This window comes from Aedes albopictus, chromosome 1, assembly GCF_035046485.1.
Source record: "Aedes albopictus strain Foshan chromosome 1, AalbF5, whole genome shotgun sequence".
In the NCBI taxonomy this organism is placed as follows: Eukaryota; Metazoa; Arthropoda; class Insecta; order Diptera; family Culicidae; genus Aedes; species Aedes albopictus.
This window is the reverse complement of record NC_085136.1, coordinates 182,693,490-182,709,987: the sequence shown is the minus strand read 5'-3', so window position 1 is coordinate 182,709,987 and position 16,498 is coordinate 182,693,490. Positions and strand designations below refer to the sequence as shown.

The 16,498-nt window shown below is 41.1% G+C and overlaps 1 protein-coding gene across 1 annotated transcript; it reads left to right on the top strand.

Moving 5' to 3' along the window:
* The first annotated feature begins 245 nt into the window (after positions 1–245).
* Positions 246–16,343, top strand: LOC134285350 (cytochrome P450 315a1, mitochondrial-like). The gene is made up of 5 exons (XM_062845938.1): positions 246–729; positions 813–1,163; positions 1,745–1,951; positions 2,013–2,215; positions 16,180–16,343. Exons 2-5 carry the CDS (start codon positions 1,009–1,011, stop codon positions 16,341–16,343), a joined length of 729 nt encoding a protein of 242 aa, XP_062701922.1. The 5' UTR covers positions 246–729; positions 813–1,008.
* The last annotated feature ends 155 nt before the right edge of the window (positions 16,344–16,498 follow it).

Sequence of the window (16,498 nt, the reverse complement as noted above, 5' to 3'; positions counted from 1 at the left end):
CAGTTAATAAAAGAGGGCAAGGCTATGCGTGTCTCGGAGTGTCCCGTGAACTGCGGTTGCAGCGTAAGGTCACCGAAGGATCACCACAACCACGAAGGATCTTGCAGAGCATAGTTGTATAATTTTCATCAACAGACATTAATAATTAAATAAATGTTCGATTTTGTTGCTTTTTGTAATTTTCTTTTGATTTTTTTTTCATGGTAGAAAAAGAACACAACAAAGAAAAAAAATTACATCTACTCACTTTTTAAATTTGCGGTTTTACAAGTTACTCACTTTCTACTCACTTTTGATAAAATCAAAAGTTACTCTAAAGTGAGTGAAGGCAGATTACTCTATTTTGAGCTGTTCCACTTTGTACCAAAGTGAGTCGAAAACGACTCACTTTAGAGTAGTTTTCAACGAGCGTGGCAAGCAATGTTATCTGAAGTACTTGTCAAATTTGACAGCTGTTGGTCCTGTTGTTTTCTAATTCCCCGTAGGAGAGAAAGAGAGCAACTTCTTGATGACGTCACCGTGCATTGGAGTATTAAGCTACAACATTGTCAAAATTAAATTCGAAGCATTTATACTTTGAACAATCCTAATTAATATAAAAATGAAAGTGTGTACCATTAATAAAAGTGTGTACCATTAATAAACATTGATTTAGTGCTTAAATATTGTTGTTACGACCTACAAAAGGATGGACTATGCAATTTTGACCTAATGACACCCCCACTGACGGTACTATTGATAAGATAAAATGTGTTGAAAGTTCCAACAAACACGAGATATGTTCACATCATATATGTTTCATTATTTTTCAGTCATCAACCTGTTTCTATATGAAAACAAACATTGATACTACTACACAAATACAATACAGACAAGGGAGAAACAGCCAATTCTTGGATTGAGCCATTGAGCGTATGCTTCAATGTCTGTGGGTCAAAGTCAACAGCGTTGTATTCCAGTTCCAGTAGTTTGATTTAGCCCGTGGATGAAGCAACAACAGAGAGGAACATGTGCTCCGCAAGCAATATACTGAAGTCTCACATTAAATTAATGAGCAGCGTGGCAAGCGGTAAGGCTCGACCTTTCAAAGATCTTCCGGGACCCAGACGATTCCAATTGCTCGGAACAATCAATGATGTGATCCATTTAGGAAATCCTAAAACGTACGTATATTTTACTTTTTTGTCTATGCTGATGATATCTTACAGTAGGACTCTTGACAACGTTATAATATATAAATAATTGAATATTTTCGTATTTATTGTGATTATAAATTTATATAAATTAAGCAAAATGTTATAGCAACAGAAATGGACCATTGCCATTCTAAGTACACATTTATCAAATGGGTAGTTTTATATTTTAATTCGACAGTTTTTAACGAAAAAATTGTGAGATAATTTAAGTGAGTTGCGTCAAGTCTGTTAAACTGCTAAAAATATATAATTTTTCGACCAAACAGCTACAAGATTTTATGTGTATTTGAGTTCTGATCACGTACGAAGATAGCCAGATCATTTGATTGGGTCCTGACCATAAACTACTTAGAATCATGTGGGGGGCATAGGTTTGGCCAAAATTTACGCTCATAAATTTCAAAAAATTTATACACACAAATGTCTACGAGGGAAAGGAGGGGGTCTCAAATGACCAAAAATGAGTCTACGTAGTTTATGAACAGTGCCTCAGGCAATAGCTCATTAACTGGTTAATATGATTATGATATACTTTTTATCTCTTTTAGGCTACACTTAACTGTGTCCAAACATCACATAAAACATGGACCAGTATTCAAAATTAAAATAGCTAACGTAAATGCAGTTTTCTTAAAAGATCCTGAAATGATGAGAAGTGTTTTTGCATATGAAGGAAAATTTCCAAAACATCCTTTGCCACAGGTCTGGACTTATTACAACGAAAAGCATAAATGCGAACGAGGCCTATTTTTTATGTGAGTACTATCATAGAATTTAAACGTTTGCCGAATCTTTCCAAAGTTTTATTTCTTCTAGGGACGATGAAGAATGGTTGCATTATCGTAAATTACTTAATCAACCATTACTGCGTAATGTCAGTTGGATGTTTGAACCCATAAAACGAGTGTGCGACAACACAATCAAGAATTTACCAGACAACGGAAGCAATTGTGATAATAATAACAAACGGTTCGAAGTGATAAACGTCGAATCATTTTTGTACAAATGGTCTATTGAAGGTATGTCATTACTCATTCATATGTCGAAAAAGAATTGTTGTTGATGATTGGGGACTACGAAGCAAATTACCACAGTTGACCATGTGCGTGAAGCGCCGATTTTTTAACATGGGGAAGCATAGGAAGTCAATTTTAAAATGCTTCTAAAAAATTCAAAACATTATTTAATTAAAAACGGATTGATGTACGGGATAAGAATCTTCGTTTTCTACACAATCAGTACCTAATCTGGGAAAAAACTTTTTAATCAAAATTATATGCTAAAAAGTTTGCTATTTAAATTTCTCATCACGCACACCAACCCGCTTTAAATTAAATATTGTTTTGAATTTTTTAGAAGCATTTGAAAACTGACTTCCTATGCTTCCCCATGCTAAAAAATCGGTCCTTCACGCATACAGTAAACTTTTTCCTGGTGACAGCAGCATACCTTCGAACTCTCGAATTAACCCTCTAATACCCAAATTTTTGATTTTGATCTAAATATCATTTTTCGTCATCTAAAATCGATATAAACATGTTTTGGAAGATGATTCCTTTTAATTCTCGATTTCGTGTATTTCAGTTTTTGATTTTTCTAATTTTTATTTTTGAACATCCCCACACTTTTATATTTTTCCTGGAAGGCAATTTGGGGAACGGATTTTTTGAGATGAAAACATTTTGAGATTTTATGATTATTGTTGAAATATTATTATTTTAATTTTTTTTTCGCAGAAAATTTTATTTTCCGTGTAATTTTAAGGAAAATAATTTTAGAGTGTATTCGATTCCCTCAAACTATTAAACAAGGATAGAATGATTTGGGAAAAATTTAAAATATGTTAATTGTAGCGATTCAATACAAAATAAACAATGACTTCTAAAAGGTGACTAAAACATCAATTTTTCAATGATTTTCAAAAAATGTAAATACGCTTTAAAATACACCAAAAACCATTTTGAGATATACAGAACAGTCCTAAACATCAGCCAAAAATATAAAAAAATGATTTTCCATGAAACAGAAATGCTCAAACTACACGCTAACCTGAAACTACCCATCGACTGGGTCGATTCGACCCGGATGTTCATGTTGTTAGCAGTTGTCATAATCCGGGTAACCCGAAAACCCAGATTCGTTGAATTTGGGTAAAGATCTGGGTAATCGGCACTTTGTCACTTTTCAGCTTGAGAATATGGCAGCGGTCAGGAGAACGCTGAAAACTATGAATGTTTTCGCGAAAAATATGCCGATAAATGACGGAAAAACAGTGGAATTATTCCGGGGAACTGTTTTCCAGCATCAGGTAAGTGAACAGCACATGGAAATCTCGATGGAAATTAAGAGCTTTTTAATTAAAATCTAAATTGAAAATAAATTAACAAAATCAAGGCCCCGGAGGAGCTGGGTATCGTTTACCCAGATTTTGCCACCAACATCGGTAACCCAGATTTGAGTAAAGGTGCCTTTACTCAGTTTAGAGTAACTGCAGTTTTGCTCAGTCTGGGTCGCTTTGACACCAATCTGGGTAACTGAGGGTTAGCGTGTAGAGTCAGTCTAGTTAGAGTCTGGCGGACTGTCACTTTCGATCGGAGCCAATCGAGCATGACGTCACGGTGTAGCATTTATCGGTGAGGACACCATGACGTCATGCTCGATTGGCTCCGGTCGAAAGTGACAGTCCGCCAGACTCTAATTATAGGGACTCTAGGTTAACCTGGGCTTGTTACACGGAGAAACTGAAAAACTCAAAATTAGGTACTTCTAAACTCAATTTTGAGTTCTTTTTCATCTCTCTTTTCATGCGCTCTTTCTATTGTTGTCAGAGAGTGAAGAGAGAAACACCCCAACTTCTGCAGTTCCGTGCAAGGTATTTACATATTCTAAGGTAGTCTTAGATGTCAAAACTGGCTGAGCGGCCATTATTTTTTCACCGTGAGAAATTCTGAAAACAAACACCCCCCCTCAGCAAATTCCTTTGAAATTTGGCTTCCTCTGCTTTTCCCCACAAACTAAACGACCTGCTTAACCTTCCATTATATAAATACCTTGGTTCCGTGCGTCAAGCCAACACTGAGTTTCTAGCACAGTACTCAAATTTGAGTGAAAAAAAAACCTAGTCAAAATTTCGGTTGGGTAAAAAAACATAAAATTAGGTATTTTTTTCACATGGAAGCAAGCGGGAACAACCCAACAAAAACATCGATTCCATCAACTCAAAATTGGCTTGACGCATGCAACCTACAGTCACTATATACACAGTCTGGCGGACTGTCACTTTCGACCGGAGCCAATCGAGCATGACGTCATAGTGTCCACACCGATAAATGCTACACCGTGACGTCATGCTCGATTGGCTCCGGTCGAAAGTGACAGTCCGCCAGACTGTGTATATAGTGACTGTAATGCAACCCCGAAGTTGGGTGTAAAGAACTCACTTTTGGGTAGTTTCGTCTCTCCGTGTACACGGCCTGTCAACAATGTTTCGTGATTTTTTTTGTATTCAATACCCCAACCATTTCTTCGCAATAGTTTATAATCAGCTGGAAAATTTCTCAACATTTAACCCTACGAAAATTTGATTGAAATTTTCTCAATTTCAATCAAATTTTCGTACCTTTAGTAGAGGATGATGTAGCATGGTCACTTTTTGGTAAATATTATTTTAAGATTTATTCAATAAATTATATAAAATGTATATAAAATGTACATAAATTGAATATTAAATTAAATATTTTTCATGTTCTTCAATAGAGCTTGCTGACGTTTATTCGCATCTCTCTTTCAAGCATGCAGGCGGGATAGGATTTGTTTTCATCGAGTAACCTTTCCTGATGACAACAAATCCTATTCCGCCTGCATGTTTGAAAGAGAAAGGTGAATAAACGCCAGCAAGGTCTATTTTTTTTCTCTCCCTTTTTGGCACATACCTTACTGGTCCATATCGAGCAAGGTCTATATGGCGGCGGCGGGCATGTCCTACCGGTTCGAATTTTGACGTTTCTTGGGGGAAAGTCAAAACAGTTTCATTCTCCTCCTCACCCCTTCACCCACCATTTGTTGGCGCCAACCGATTGCGATCCCCACGGAACGTCAGAATTCGAATCGGTTTTTTGTGCCCTCCGCCGCCATTACCGCTCGCGTATAAGTGGATATCTGTAAGTAAAAAGAAAACCACACGGAAAAATATTATAACCCAAAGAATAAGTTTTAAAAACTCAAATTTGACTAAACTGCTTAAAGTTTTAACTCAAAGTTGGGTTGTTTTCTCCCTCGCCCCACCGAAATGTTTTCGAAAACAAAGAGAGAAGCACCGACTCATCCGCTGCTCTTCCGTGAAAGAAGCCAAATTTGGGTTTTCTTGAGTTAACCCAAATTTGCGTCAATTGAGGCCTCCGTTGGGTGAAAATAACTTACCACTGGGTTAATTTTTTTGCCGCTCTCAAACGAGAACTACTCACTCGCCACTATCGCTGTTTGACGCAAATTTGAGTAATTCCACGGAAGACCGGGATTGCGTCAAAACAACTTAAATTTGGGTTCATTTGTAGTTCCTTGCACGTTAAGTACACGGAACCAGAAATCAGCCCAAATATAAGTTCTTTTCACTCATATCGGCTCTTCCGTACGAGAACCCAAATTTGGCTATACCGCGTTAAAGCTCTGAGTGGGTAGTTTCCGTTTGATCCCGGCAGAAAATTGTAACCCATCGCAAAGTTCTTTCTACCTAGCGTCGACTTTCGAAGTACCCTAGTGGGTTGAAATAAACCCACTTTTGAGTAAACGGCAAAAAACCCAAATTTGGCTTCTCGCACGGACATTATCGGCTAGGTAGCTGCTTCTCGCTTTGTTTTTGACAACATTGCGAGCGGGAGAGCGAGAAAACAACCCACTGCTGGGTAAAAAGTTCAAGTGGTTTACTTAATTTTGCGTTCTTTTAACGTATTTTTTAGATAATCTGTTTTTTCCGTGTATATAGACACTATCCACTTAACCGCGAACGGTAAAACCTTGGACAGACTGGTGGTATTTGTACCATGGTACAATTATCTTGAAATGAGTTTCATACTGATAATTGTCTTCATTCAAGATAGCCTTGGAATAATTTTCTTGACAACTTGTACCATGGTACGAACACCACCAGTGTGTCCCAGGCCTAATGGCGGCGGCGGGCATATCCAACCGGTTAGGATTTTGACGTTTCTTGGGGTGTAGCAACCTTGGGCGCACAATCCTATCCCCATTAGAGCTGACTATCCCCCAATTTTCTTTGCGTCAAACTGTCACTTTGACAGGTCTGCGTTCGAGCACGTCCGCTTAGCTCACACGCTAACCCTCAGTTACCCAGATTGGTGTCAAAGCGACCCAGACTGAGCAAAACTGCAGTTACTCTAAACTGAGTAAAGGCACCTTTACTCAAATCTGGGTTACCGATGTTGGTGGCAAAATCTGGGTAAACGATACCCAGCTCCTCCGGGGCCTTGATTTTGTTAATTTATTTTCAATTTAGATTTTAATTAAAAAGCTCTTAATTTCCATCGAGATTTCCATGTGCTGTTCACTTACCTGATGCTGGAAAACAGTTCCCCGGAATAATTCCACTGTTTTTCCGTCATTTATCGGCATATTTTTCGCGAAAACATTCATAGTTTTCAGCGTTCTCCTGACCGCTGCCATATTCTCAAGCTGAAAAGTGACAAAGTGCCGATTACCCAGATCTTTACCCAAATTCAACGAATCTGGGTTTTCGGGTTACCCGGATTATGACAACTGCTAACAACATGAACATCCGGGTCGAATCGACCCAGTCGATGGGTAGTTTCAGGTTAGCGTGCACCGTCACGGCGTCAGCCAACTTCCGTTTAGACTTGAGTTAGTCACTCTCGATCAGACCGTCGCGCAATAAAGTATTTTATATTTCTTTTCGTTAAAAACGTGGTTAGCGTAAACCGTCTCCGAACGTCCCGAAAAATACCACAGGGGGAAAGTCAAAACAGTTTCATTCTCCTCCTCACCCCTTCACCCACCGTTTGGTGGCGCCAACCGATTGCGATCCCCAAGAAACATCAAATTTCGAATCGGTTGTTTGTGCCCGTCGCCGCCATTACCGCTCGCGGATAAGTGGATATTCCGCAGTTCCCACCCAACTGGACCCCTTTCGCAGTTAGTATAAGTGCGGGATCGTGAATAAAACTGCGATTTTGCATCGAATTGTTTCGGTGTTTTCTGCGCACTTATTCAGCACTTTGTAATGCATAAGTGCGCAGAATCACGATCCCGCATTTATACTAACTGCGAAAGGGGTCCAGTGGGGTGGGAAATGCGCAATAGATTCCATAGACTCGCGGAGACGAAGACAACTGTAGCCAAACGAACTGTCAGTTCGTGTAGTCAAACGAGTATGACGTCACGATTTCAATAGCGACAATGGATCACGTGACGTCATATTCGCTCGATACACTCTAAATTCACGACAAAACACACTAAAATCGTATTGCTCAATCTATAGTGTCTATAGTTAAGTACTGTTCCTTTGAATTTCACTAAGAATTTGCATCCTTTGACAAATACGTATGAACTTGTCCAAGATGACGTCACACGCCAACTAACAGCATGCTGTAAAACGGTAACTGCGGGCCGTGTTTACTAAAATCACTGCTCACATCTTGCATCCGGCGAGATCCGGTGAACATCCAGTGAACTTTCAGTCGCTGGATGTTCATGAATATGTCATTTTTTGTAAATGTGGTATGAACTTATCCACCGATGAACCAAATTCATCGCGGTCCGAGAATTTTGACACTAAAGCGGGGTCTGTTCCAATCAGAATCGTCCAATTCTGATTGGAACGGCCCCGCTCTAGTGTCAAAATTCTCGGACCGCGATGAATTCGGTTCATCGGTGGATAAGTCCATTGTGCACTAATTAATTAGAAACTACTGGATTAATCAATTGAAGTTATTTATTGTACTACTTGAAAGTGGCAGTATGCATCCACAAACGGACCACGCGTATGCGTGCATCCACAAACGGACTCTCTGCTAGACTGCTCCTCTGAACGTTAGGCCTACTATGATTACTCGGAATCACCACATCTCCCTTTTTCTTCCAGTTGATTGACGAAGTAATCTCGGTGCCAGGATGGTCGAGTCATCTGACGAGGTAGACGACGACTTGATTGTTCCTGACCTTGGTCGTTCATTAGGTTGCTGCTTGCAGGGATGGCATGCTCCTCAGTGTGAGTGCAAGTGTGCGCGTTTTTAATATGAAAATGAGCTGCACTGTGCACATTTTCAGTGCGGAGTGCCATCCCTGGCTGCTTGGGTTGCTGGTCGTATTATCTGTAACGGATGGCGACGTTTTCTCATTGGATGTTGTCTGCGGACTGATTTTCTTGAGGTGGGCTACATTTATTTCAAACAGGCTTCTTGAAACAGGATCAATAATTTTCACACAGCTTCCTCTTCTCTCCATCACCTGATATTCTATTCCGTTGAATGTTGGAGTTAGTTTCCCGGTTGATACAAGGTTTTGTACCAATACACGATCTCCTACTTGAATGTCCGAGGGTTTTGCATGACACCGGGCGTCTTCCCTTTCTTTTCCCCTGTGCTTCACAATTCTGTCTCTGTCTTGAACTTCAGTAGTTATAGGTGGTGTTGTTTCTATGTCGCTTATTGATGGAATCTTGGAACGAATCAGACGGTTCTGTAACAAAACCGATGGTGCCTTTCCCGTGACGGAATGTGCGTTGGTGTAATACATCATAAGGTAGTGAAGCAAATCCGTTTTACAGTCACGATTCATTGAATGACTGATCTTGAGCCGCTTCAAAAGGGAACTGTTTTGTCTTTCGACTTCATCATTCGCCTGCGGCCAGTATGGAGCTGTGTGGTTCAAGGATATATTTCTTGAATGACAATATTCCTCGAACTCTGTACTTATAAATTGACGACCATTGTCCAGAGTGATCGTCCTCGGATAACCCAGTCGGACGAAAATTGGCTCTATCTTCTTGATGGTCTCTTCTGATGTTATTTTCTTCATGATGCAGACCTCTTTGTACCGACTATAGTAGTCCACGATCACTAGGAGGTACTCTTGTGATGGTATAGGTCCTAGAAAATCCATCGCAACGTCTACCCAAGGTTCTTTTGGCATTAGACGGCGGCGCATCGGTTCGGGTGCTGAGGGCCTGCTTACCAAACGACAACCTTCGCAGCTTCTGACCGTCTTTCTTGCATCTTCATCCATGCCACACCACCAAACCCTGTCACGTAGTCGCGATATCATCAGTGTCTCCCCTGGGTGGCCTTCATGAGCCAGCTGCAGCATTCTACCACGTAGATCTTGAGGAATGACGATTCTGCATCCACGAACCACGTAGCCTTCGAGGAGAGTTAGGTCGTTTTGAAAGGGTATGTACTTCTTGGCACCGCTTCTAACAGCATCATCAGCCCAACCCGAAGTCAACAAAGCATCCTTGACGAGAAGTATCTCAGGGTCTGTTTCCAGTGCATTCTTGATCTCCGAAACATCTACAGCTACAGATTCCGTGATAGCGCTTATGTACAGTTGATCGCCGCATTTATCTACGTCTTCGTTATCTGCCGTCAAAGAGAGACGAGATAGTGGATCTGCTATGTTCTGCTTTCCGGGCTTATATACAATCCTAAATTTGAAAGGTTGTAGTCTAAGCACCCATCTCTCAATGCGGCCTGGAGGTAGTGACGTCGGCTTGAAGATTGCGGTTAATGAACGATGGTCGGTATCGAGTTCAAAGTCTCTCCCAAGTAAGAATAACATGAACTTTTCAACGCTCCAAACTATCGCCAGCGCTTCTTTTTCTGTTTGGCAATATCGACGTTCTGTTGGCGAAAGGCTTTTGCTGGCGTAGGAAATGAAAATTGGTTTATCATCACATTCGTCTTCAAACTGTATTAATACAGCACCTAAACCGACCGGCGACGCATCCGCAATCACTCTTGTTCGACGGTTGTTATCGATGAATCCGAGTGTTGGGGCTGAGCATACTGCTCGTTTCAAATTGTTGAACGCTATTTCATGTTTCGTCGCCCAATCGAACTTCTGACCGCTGATTGTCAATTGTCGAAGATCGAATGTTTTGGTAGCTAAATCGGGGATAAATCTTCCAACATAGCCAACGAGACCCAAAAAACTGCGGACTTCTTCGGCAGACGTAGGCGATCTAAATTGCTGCACCGCCATTACTTTGTCCTCCGTTGGTCTAACGCCTTGCTGAGAAATGTCATGACCCAAGAATTCTGTTTCCGTGACCTTGAATTTGCATTTCTTGGTGTTCAAAACGACATTGTGTGCCTCCAGTGTACGCAAAACACGCTCAAGAGCAGCGTCATGCTCTGCCTCTGTCTTTCCGTGTATGAATATATCGTCTTGGAAGTTAAAGGAGTTTTCACAGCTGCTTAAAATCTGCTCGATTATGCGCTGGAAATGTTCTGAAGCACTGCAGATCCCAAACATCAACCTGGTGTATCGAAACATTCCAAGGTGGGTAATGAATGTCGTTATATACCGGCTCGACTCGTGCAGTTCCACTTGATGGTAAGCATCCTTAATGTCGAGTCGAGAAAACCATTTGGAGCCGTTCAACCTAATTGTGGACTTAATTTAGTAATAATACAATTCAACTAAAATTTAACAACGTCTCTAGTACATTACCTTGCCAGAAGATCATCAAGCGTAGGTATCATATGATACTCTCGTCTGATTGCAGTATTCGCTCGTCGCATGTCAATGCATAGGCGTACATCGCCGTTCTCCTTGATAACGATTACAACGGGTGATACCCAGGGGCTGGGACCGTTAACTTTTTCAATGATGCCGGAATTCAGCAGTCTATTGAGCTGATCTTCAACTTGTCGACGGAGTGCTATTGGTACACGGACACAGGATGTGATTAGATAATACCTTTATTGATAAAAAGTTCTAATAACTACCTTTAATTACAGGAAACTTGTCAATAATGCTCTCTGATACTTGCTGGATTGTCGCCGGGTTGATGACGCTAGGCAAGCCGATCAACAGTACTCCTAATTGCTTTGCTGCGTCTCTACCCAGCAAATTCTGTTTTCCATCTTTTACCACATAAAAAGTATTAACGAAACTGAGGCAGTTGCCCTCCACGACCGCTATTTCTGCCTCGAACGTGCACAATATGTCTAATGAACTTTGTTGTGCATATGCTGATAGTTGCTTGGTGGACGGTCTCACGTTGTTCACGGCGGCATTCCTGCACTTCATGAAATTCCACGTCTGCTCATCAATGATGTTGTACTTGCTGCCTGAATCGATCATCATTCCGACGAGTATGTCTCCCACCCTGCACCACACCATCTCGTCATGGTTATCGCTAATTGCATAGACGAAATATCCTTGAACTTCTGGACGCGTTTCTGGCTTCATGGCATGTGGAGTCTGTACGACTGGAGTCAGAATCTCGTCTACAGCGTTAACCTTTGGTGTTTTGGGACCACGGCTGTATTGATTTTCAGATGAAGACTTGCGCTTCCATGTGCCTTTGTTAGAACCAAAATGACACTTTTTGGCGAAATGACCAATACGGTTGCAGTGATTTCATTTATTGTCTCTTTCTGAGCATTTCACTTCAGGCTTATGAGCTTTGAACCCACAGCGATCACAATCCACAGCGGAACGTTTGTTCGCCGAACGTGACCTGTCACTATCCGTAGATATTTTGTTGACGAACGTATTCGCACGGTTCGCTAGCTGCAATGTTCCTGTACCTGACACATGTTGACCAAGGTCACGTATCTGGTGCTGTACGGATAAGTGGGTATTGACGAGGGTGGTGAGATCATCCAAGTTGATATTGGGCTTTTCCAAAATCTTTCGCCGGAGCTCAGGGGGCGCCAGCATAACAATCTTGTCGATATCTGCTGCATCTCTGCTTTCTTTCTCCGATGATCCGAATCGACATTTATTGGCCATGACTTTGGCACGCAGCAGGAACTTATCCAGTGTTTCTCCAACGACCGGTTTTTGAGTCCAGAACGTATGCCTCTCGAAGGTGTCATGCTGTTTGGGAGCAAAGTAATTGTCGAGCCTGCGAATCATGCGATCGAACTCGTCTTCTTCTTCCTCACTGATTCCTTGGTTATCCTCGGACAGGCTCTCATACACTCGCTGGAGTTCACGCACAGCAACAGCAAGGAATATATTTTTCAGCTTCTTCTTTTTCTTTCTGCCCAGAGCGGCAGCGATGTATTCGAACTGCTTCTTGTAGTCGAACCATTTATTCCTGAGCTCCGTAATTGGGACACTTTCACATTCGAACGGGGGTAGCTTGAACAGTTGTTCTTCCATTTCTGAAGAATTATTAAATAATTATATCGACAGTTTCATTCAAACAGTCTTTCTTACAAATTTTGGGAAATCTTCAAATTTGTCGTTTTGTTTATCATCTGATTGATACCCTTAGTAACAATGTTTATTATTTGTCTAACCACAGAAAAGGGTTGCTATGGACCCATTATCGAGTTGCTATGGACTACCCATTATCGCCTGACTCAACGAAAACCGTTCCTGAGGCACTTAGAAATCTTGTCGCCTAACGCAACGGACAGAATCCGTTCCCGAGGCAGTCCACCTTATGTGGTGATTCCGAGTAATCATAGTAGGCCTAACACAACGGACATAATCCGTTCCCGAGGCAGTCCACCATTGAGGAGGGCTTCATATTTTTCGTCTAACGCGACGGATAAATCCGCCCCTGAGGCAGTTCATCTTTAAGATTGAACTTGAATACTTTTTCGCCTGACTCCACGGATGAAATCCGTTCCTGAGGCAGTCCCTTATGAAGGAACTTATTTTTTTCCAATTCAGCGGACCACGTTCGTTGCCTAGGCAACTACTTGTTTGGCTTGGTTTTTTTCACGTATGATATCCCAACATTTGTAAAAAAAAAAATGTTAGATTGTACTTACTGAATACTTCCAAAACGCTGCTGGTTCGTCTCGTCGCCAAATATGTGGTATTGTGCACTAATTAATTAGAAACTACTGGATTAATCAATTGAAGTTATTTATTGTACTACTTGAAAGTGACAGTATGCATCCACAAATGGACCACGCGTATGCGTGCATCCACAAACGGACTCTCTGCTAGACTGCTCCTCTGAACGTTAGGCCTACTATGATTACTCGGAATCACCACAGTAAACTTTGCCCGCAGTTAGAGAAGAAAAGAAGAAGCAATCCAGAGAGAAAAGAAGACCGTGGATAAGTCCATTTCGACCAGGGGACTGTTATGGTCTTCTTGTTTTCTAATCTCGCATTAAAATAGACGAGTGCACCGATGAACTGAATTCATCGCGGTCCGAGAATTTTGACACTACAGCGGGGTCGCTTCCAATCAGAAGTGAAAGATTTCCAATCAGAATTGAACAATTCTGATTGGGAACGACCCCGCTGTAGTGTCAAAATTCTCGGACCGCGATAAATTCAGTTCATCGGTGCACTCGTCTATTATGCTGATGTGTTGAAAGATAGGTTGTCAGCTTGAGCCCTACGCTTGAGCCGCTGTTATGCTGGCTACGAAAACATTGCATTGATGGGATAGGGATGCCAATTCCTTGATTTCGACCTGAACTGTAAGGTCGTCTTCAGTGTCTTGTACTTGACTCGAATTGTTGTTGTTTGACAAATGTTACGAGCTGGATTTCGGGATGGCCGGGGGACATGACTGTGGATTGAAACTCCCAGGTGTAGCAAAATAGCACATTAAAACATACTTTATTTACATATTTACATTTACATCTACATTTACATATTTATATACAGTGAACGATTTCCAATCAGAATTGAACAATTCTGATTGGGAATGGCCCCGCTCTAGTGTCAAATTTCTCGGACCGCGATGAATTGCACTCGTCTATAGAGTGACCTTATGAAATTCATCCGAATCATTATGAATTATTTAAAGGCCGTTTCATAAGTTGGGCCTTATGGAAATCTTAGGGTTGTTTGGCTGAGTGAAGAAATCTTTGCTTCGCCTGGATTGATAAATCCCTTCGATTCAACCCAGGCTAAACAGGGGACTGTTATGGTCTTCTTGTTTTCTTACCTCGCATTAAAATTATGCTGCTGTGTTGAAAGATAGGTTGTCAGCTTGAGCCCTACGCTTGAGCCGCTGTTATGCTGGCTACGAAAACATTGCATTGGTGGGTTAGGGATGCCAATTCCCTGAGGCTAAACGGCTGATAGCATGAAAATAGAAAGAGAGTGAGAGAGATGCGGATACAATATACAAAATAATAGTAATTCCGTGTAAACTTTTATTTCTGAGTGTACACTGTGATTCTGTGCTGTGCTTTTTTTTGTCACTCGCGTACAGCCGGTTGCGATTCGTCCATGTTTTTTGAAGTCAGCATCAGTTTCAGGGCAAACATTTGATTTGAGCGTGAGTTACGAGTATCATTTTTTTACCTCTTCTTCAGGACCTCAATTTCGAGCTAATTCACACACGTTTATAATTAGAGTAACATATATCAACTAACAAAATAACTTTTTGCTACGATTGCCCTAGTATATTTTGGAAAATTATATATTTTGTTGGGAAAAATATTTTGCTGCCTTTTTCAATTGTTGGTCCTAAACAGTGGTGTCATCGTGGTTATTCCAAGTTACTCACTGAGTAACCAGCTCTTGAAGTAATATATCCACTTATCCGCGAGCGGTAATGGCGGCGACGGGCACAAACAACCGATTCGAAATTTGACGTTTCTTGGGGATCGCAATCGGTTGGCGCCACTCCATGGGCCTTTTTGCTTCAGGGATGGGGCACAGGCATTTGGACCATGTGTCCTGGCTAACAAGCCTAGGCTTAAGCGCCATTGATCGCTCTCTGAAACGATAAGAAACAAGTTATGTGGATGGGAAGGAATAGTAGGAAAGGGATGATATCTATTTAACGAGATGCCAGCGACTCACCGACGCCCTCGTGAATAGAAAGGAGGTGGGATTTTGGTACGGGAATGGTCTGGAATTGGATATGCATATTTAAAGTTGATTTGTGTGTTTGAGTTTTCAGGGTAAGCAAAATAAACATCCGGAGCATGCAATTTGTGGCTTGCACACAAGACCGGAAATTTACCAAAAGAGATGAGCTGAATACCTTTTCAAACCATTGCTGTCCCCATGTGTGATCCAATTCCTGACAGCTGCACCTCTTGGCGACCAACGGCGGGGCACCATGAATACGTCTCTAGTCAGGTCCCGACTCGGGACTTCCAGGTAGAAAAACAGCTTCAATTATAATATTCACTCACCTTCTGAAACCCATATGCCCATATAACACATAAATAAACACCACGTTTTCTAAAATTTTCTCCATGTTTCGCTGATTTTCTTCATTTTTAATTCGTGGTATGTTGTTCCTTTTCTACAAATACCATGGTGACAGTCACTGATTTCAGCGGACATATTTCTATCGTAAACAAATTCACTTGCTAACGATGGCCACTCGTTGGTGTGTTCAATTAAACCACATTTTAGGGAAATTACATTTTTTTCCGCTCAACGGCTAACCGAAAGGATTTCTCCGTCTTCACTGGATGTTAACTGCAGCCTCAACTTCGACTCAAGTCAACACCGCACCATCTAATCACAAATGCGCACACCAAATCAAATTTTTCAATTTCTAAACGAATCACTGTTAGCACTAAATCAATCATTTTTCAAAATGCATACTATTTAGTCTGGGTAGCGTAGTACATCAATCCATTTTGCTTCACCATCGTCCGAATTAATTTTTTCCGCGACAACGAAAAAACACGCAGCGTAAAAATTTTCTGCTGTCATCCGCGCGCACAGCCTGCTGCCCCACACATCTCGGATTTTTTCAACTTGATCGCATCAATCCCCTTTTGCATCTAAAATACTGTTCAAACATGATTGAATTATCAGCGCTATCTGTTCGTCAGCTGCGTCATTTCTCGAAATAGGTCAACTATCTTCGAAAAGTAGTCATCGTGGCCCAAAACGATATTGCCTCCTACACGTTCCGGGACAACGCATTTCCGATGGATCAACTATAAAAGTCGTCGAAGAAGCAGAAGACTTTCTCTTTTATCTTGTAATTTCGTAACAATAAGAACGTCAAAGTGAAGAGGAGTGAATTAAATTTATTAGCATGTAGCATGTGAAATAAAGTTGTTATTAGTTAAAACCTTTTGCAATAAAGTGAATTAGTAACTGAACAAATGTGAAAAACAGTGTTGTGAAAACTCATACTTACCTGCA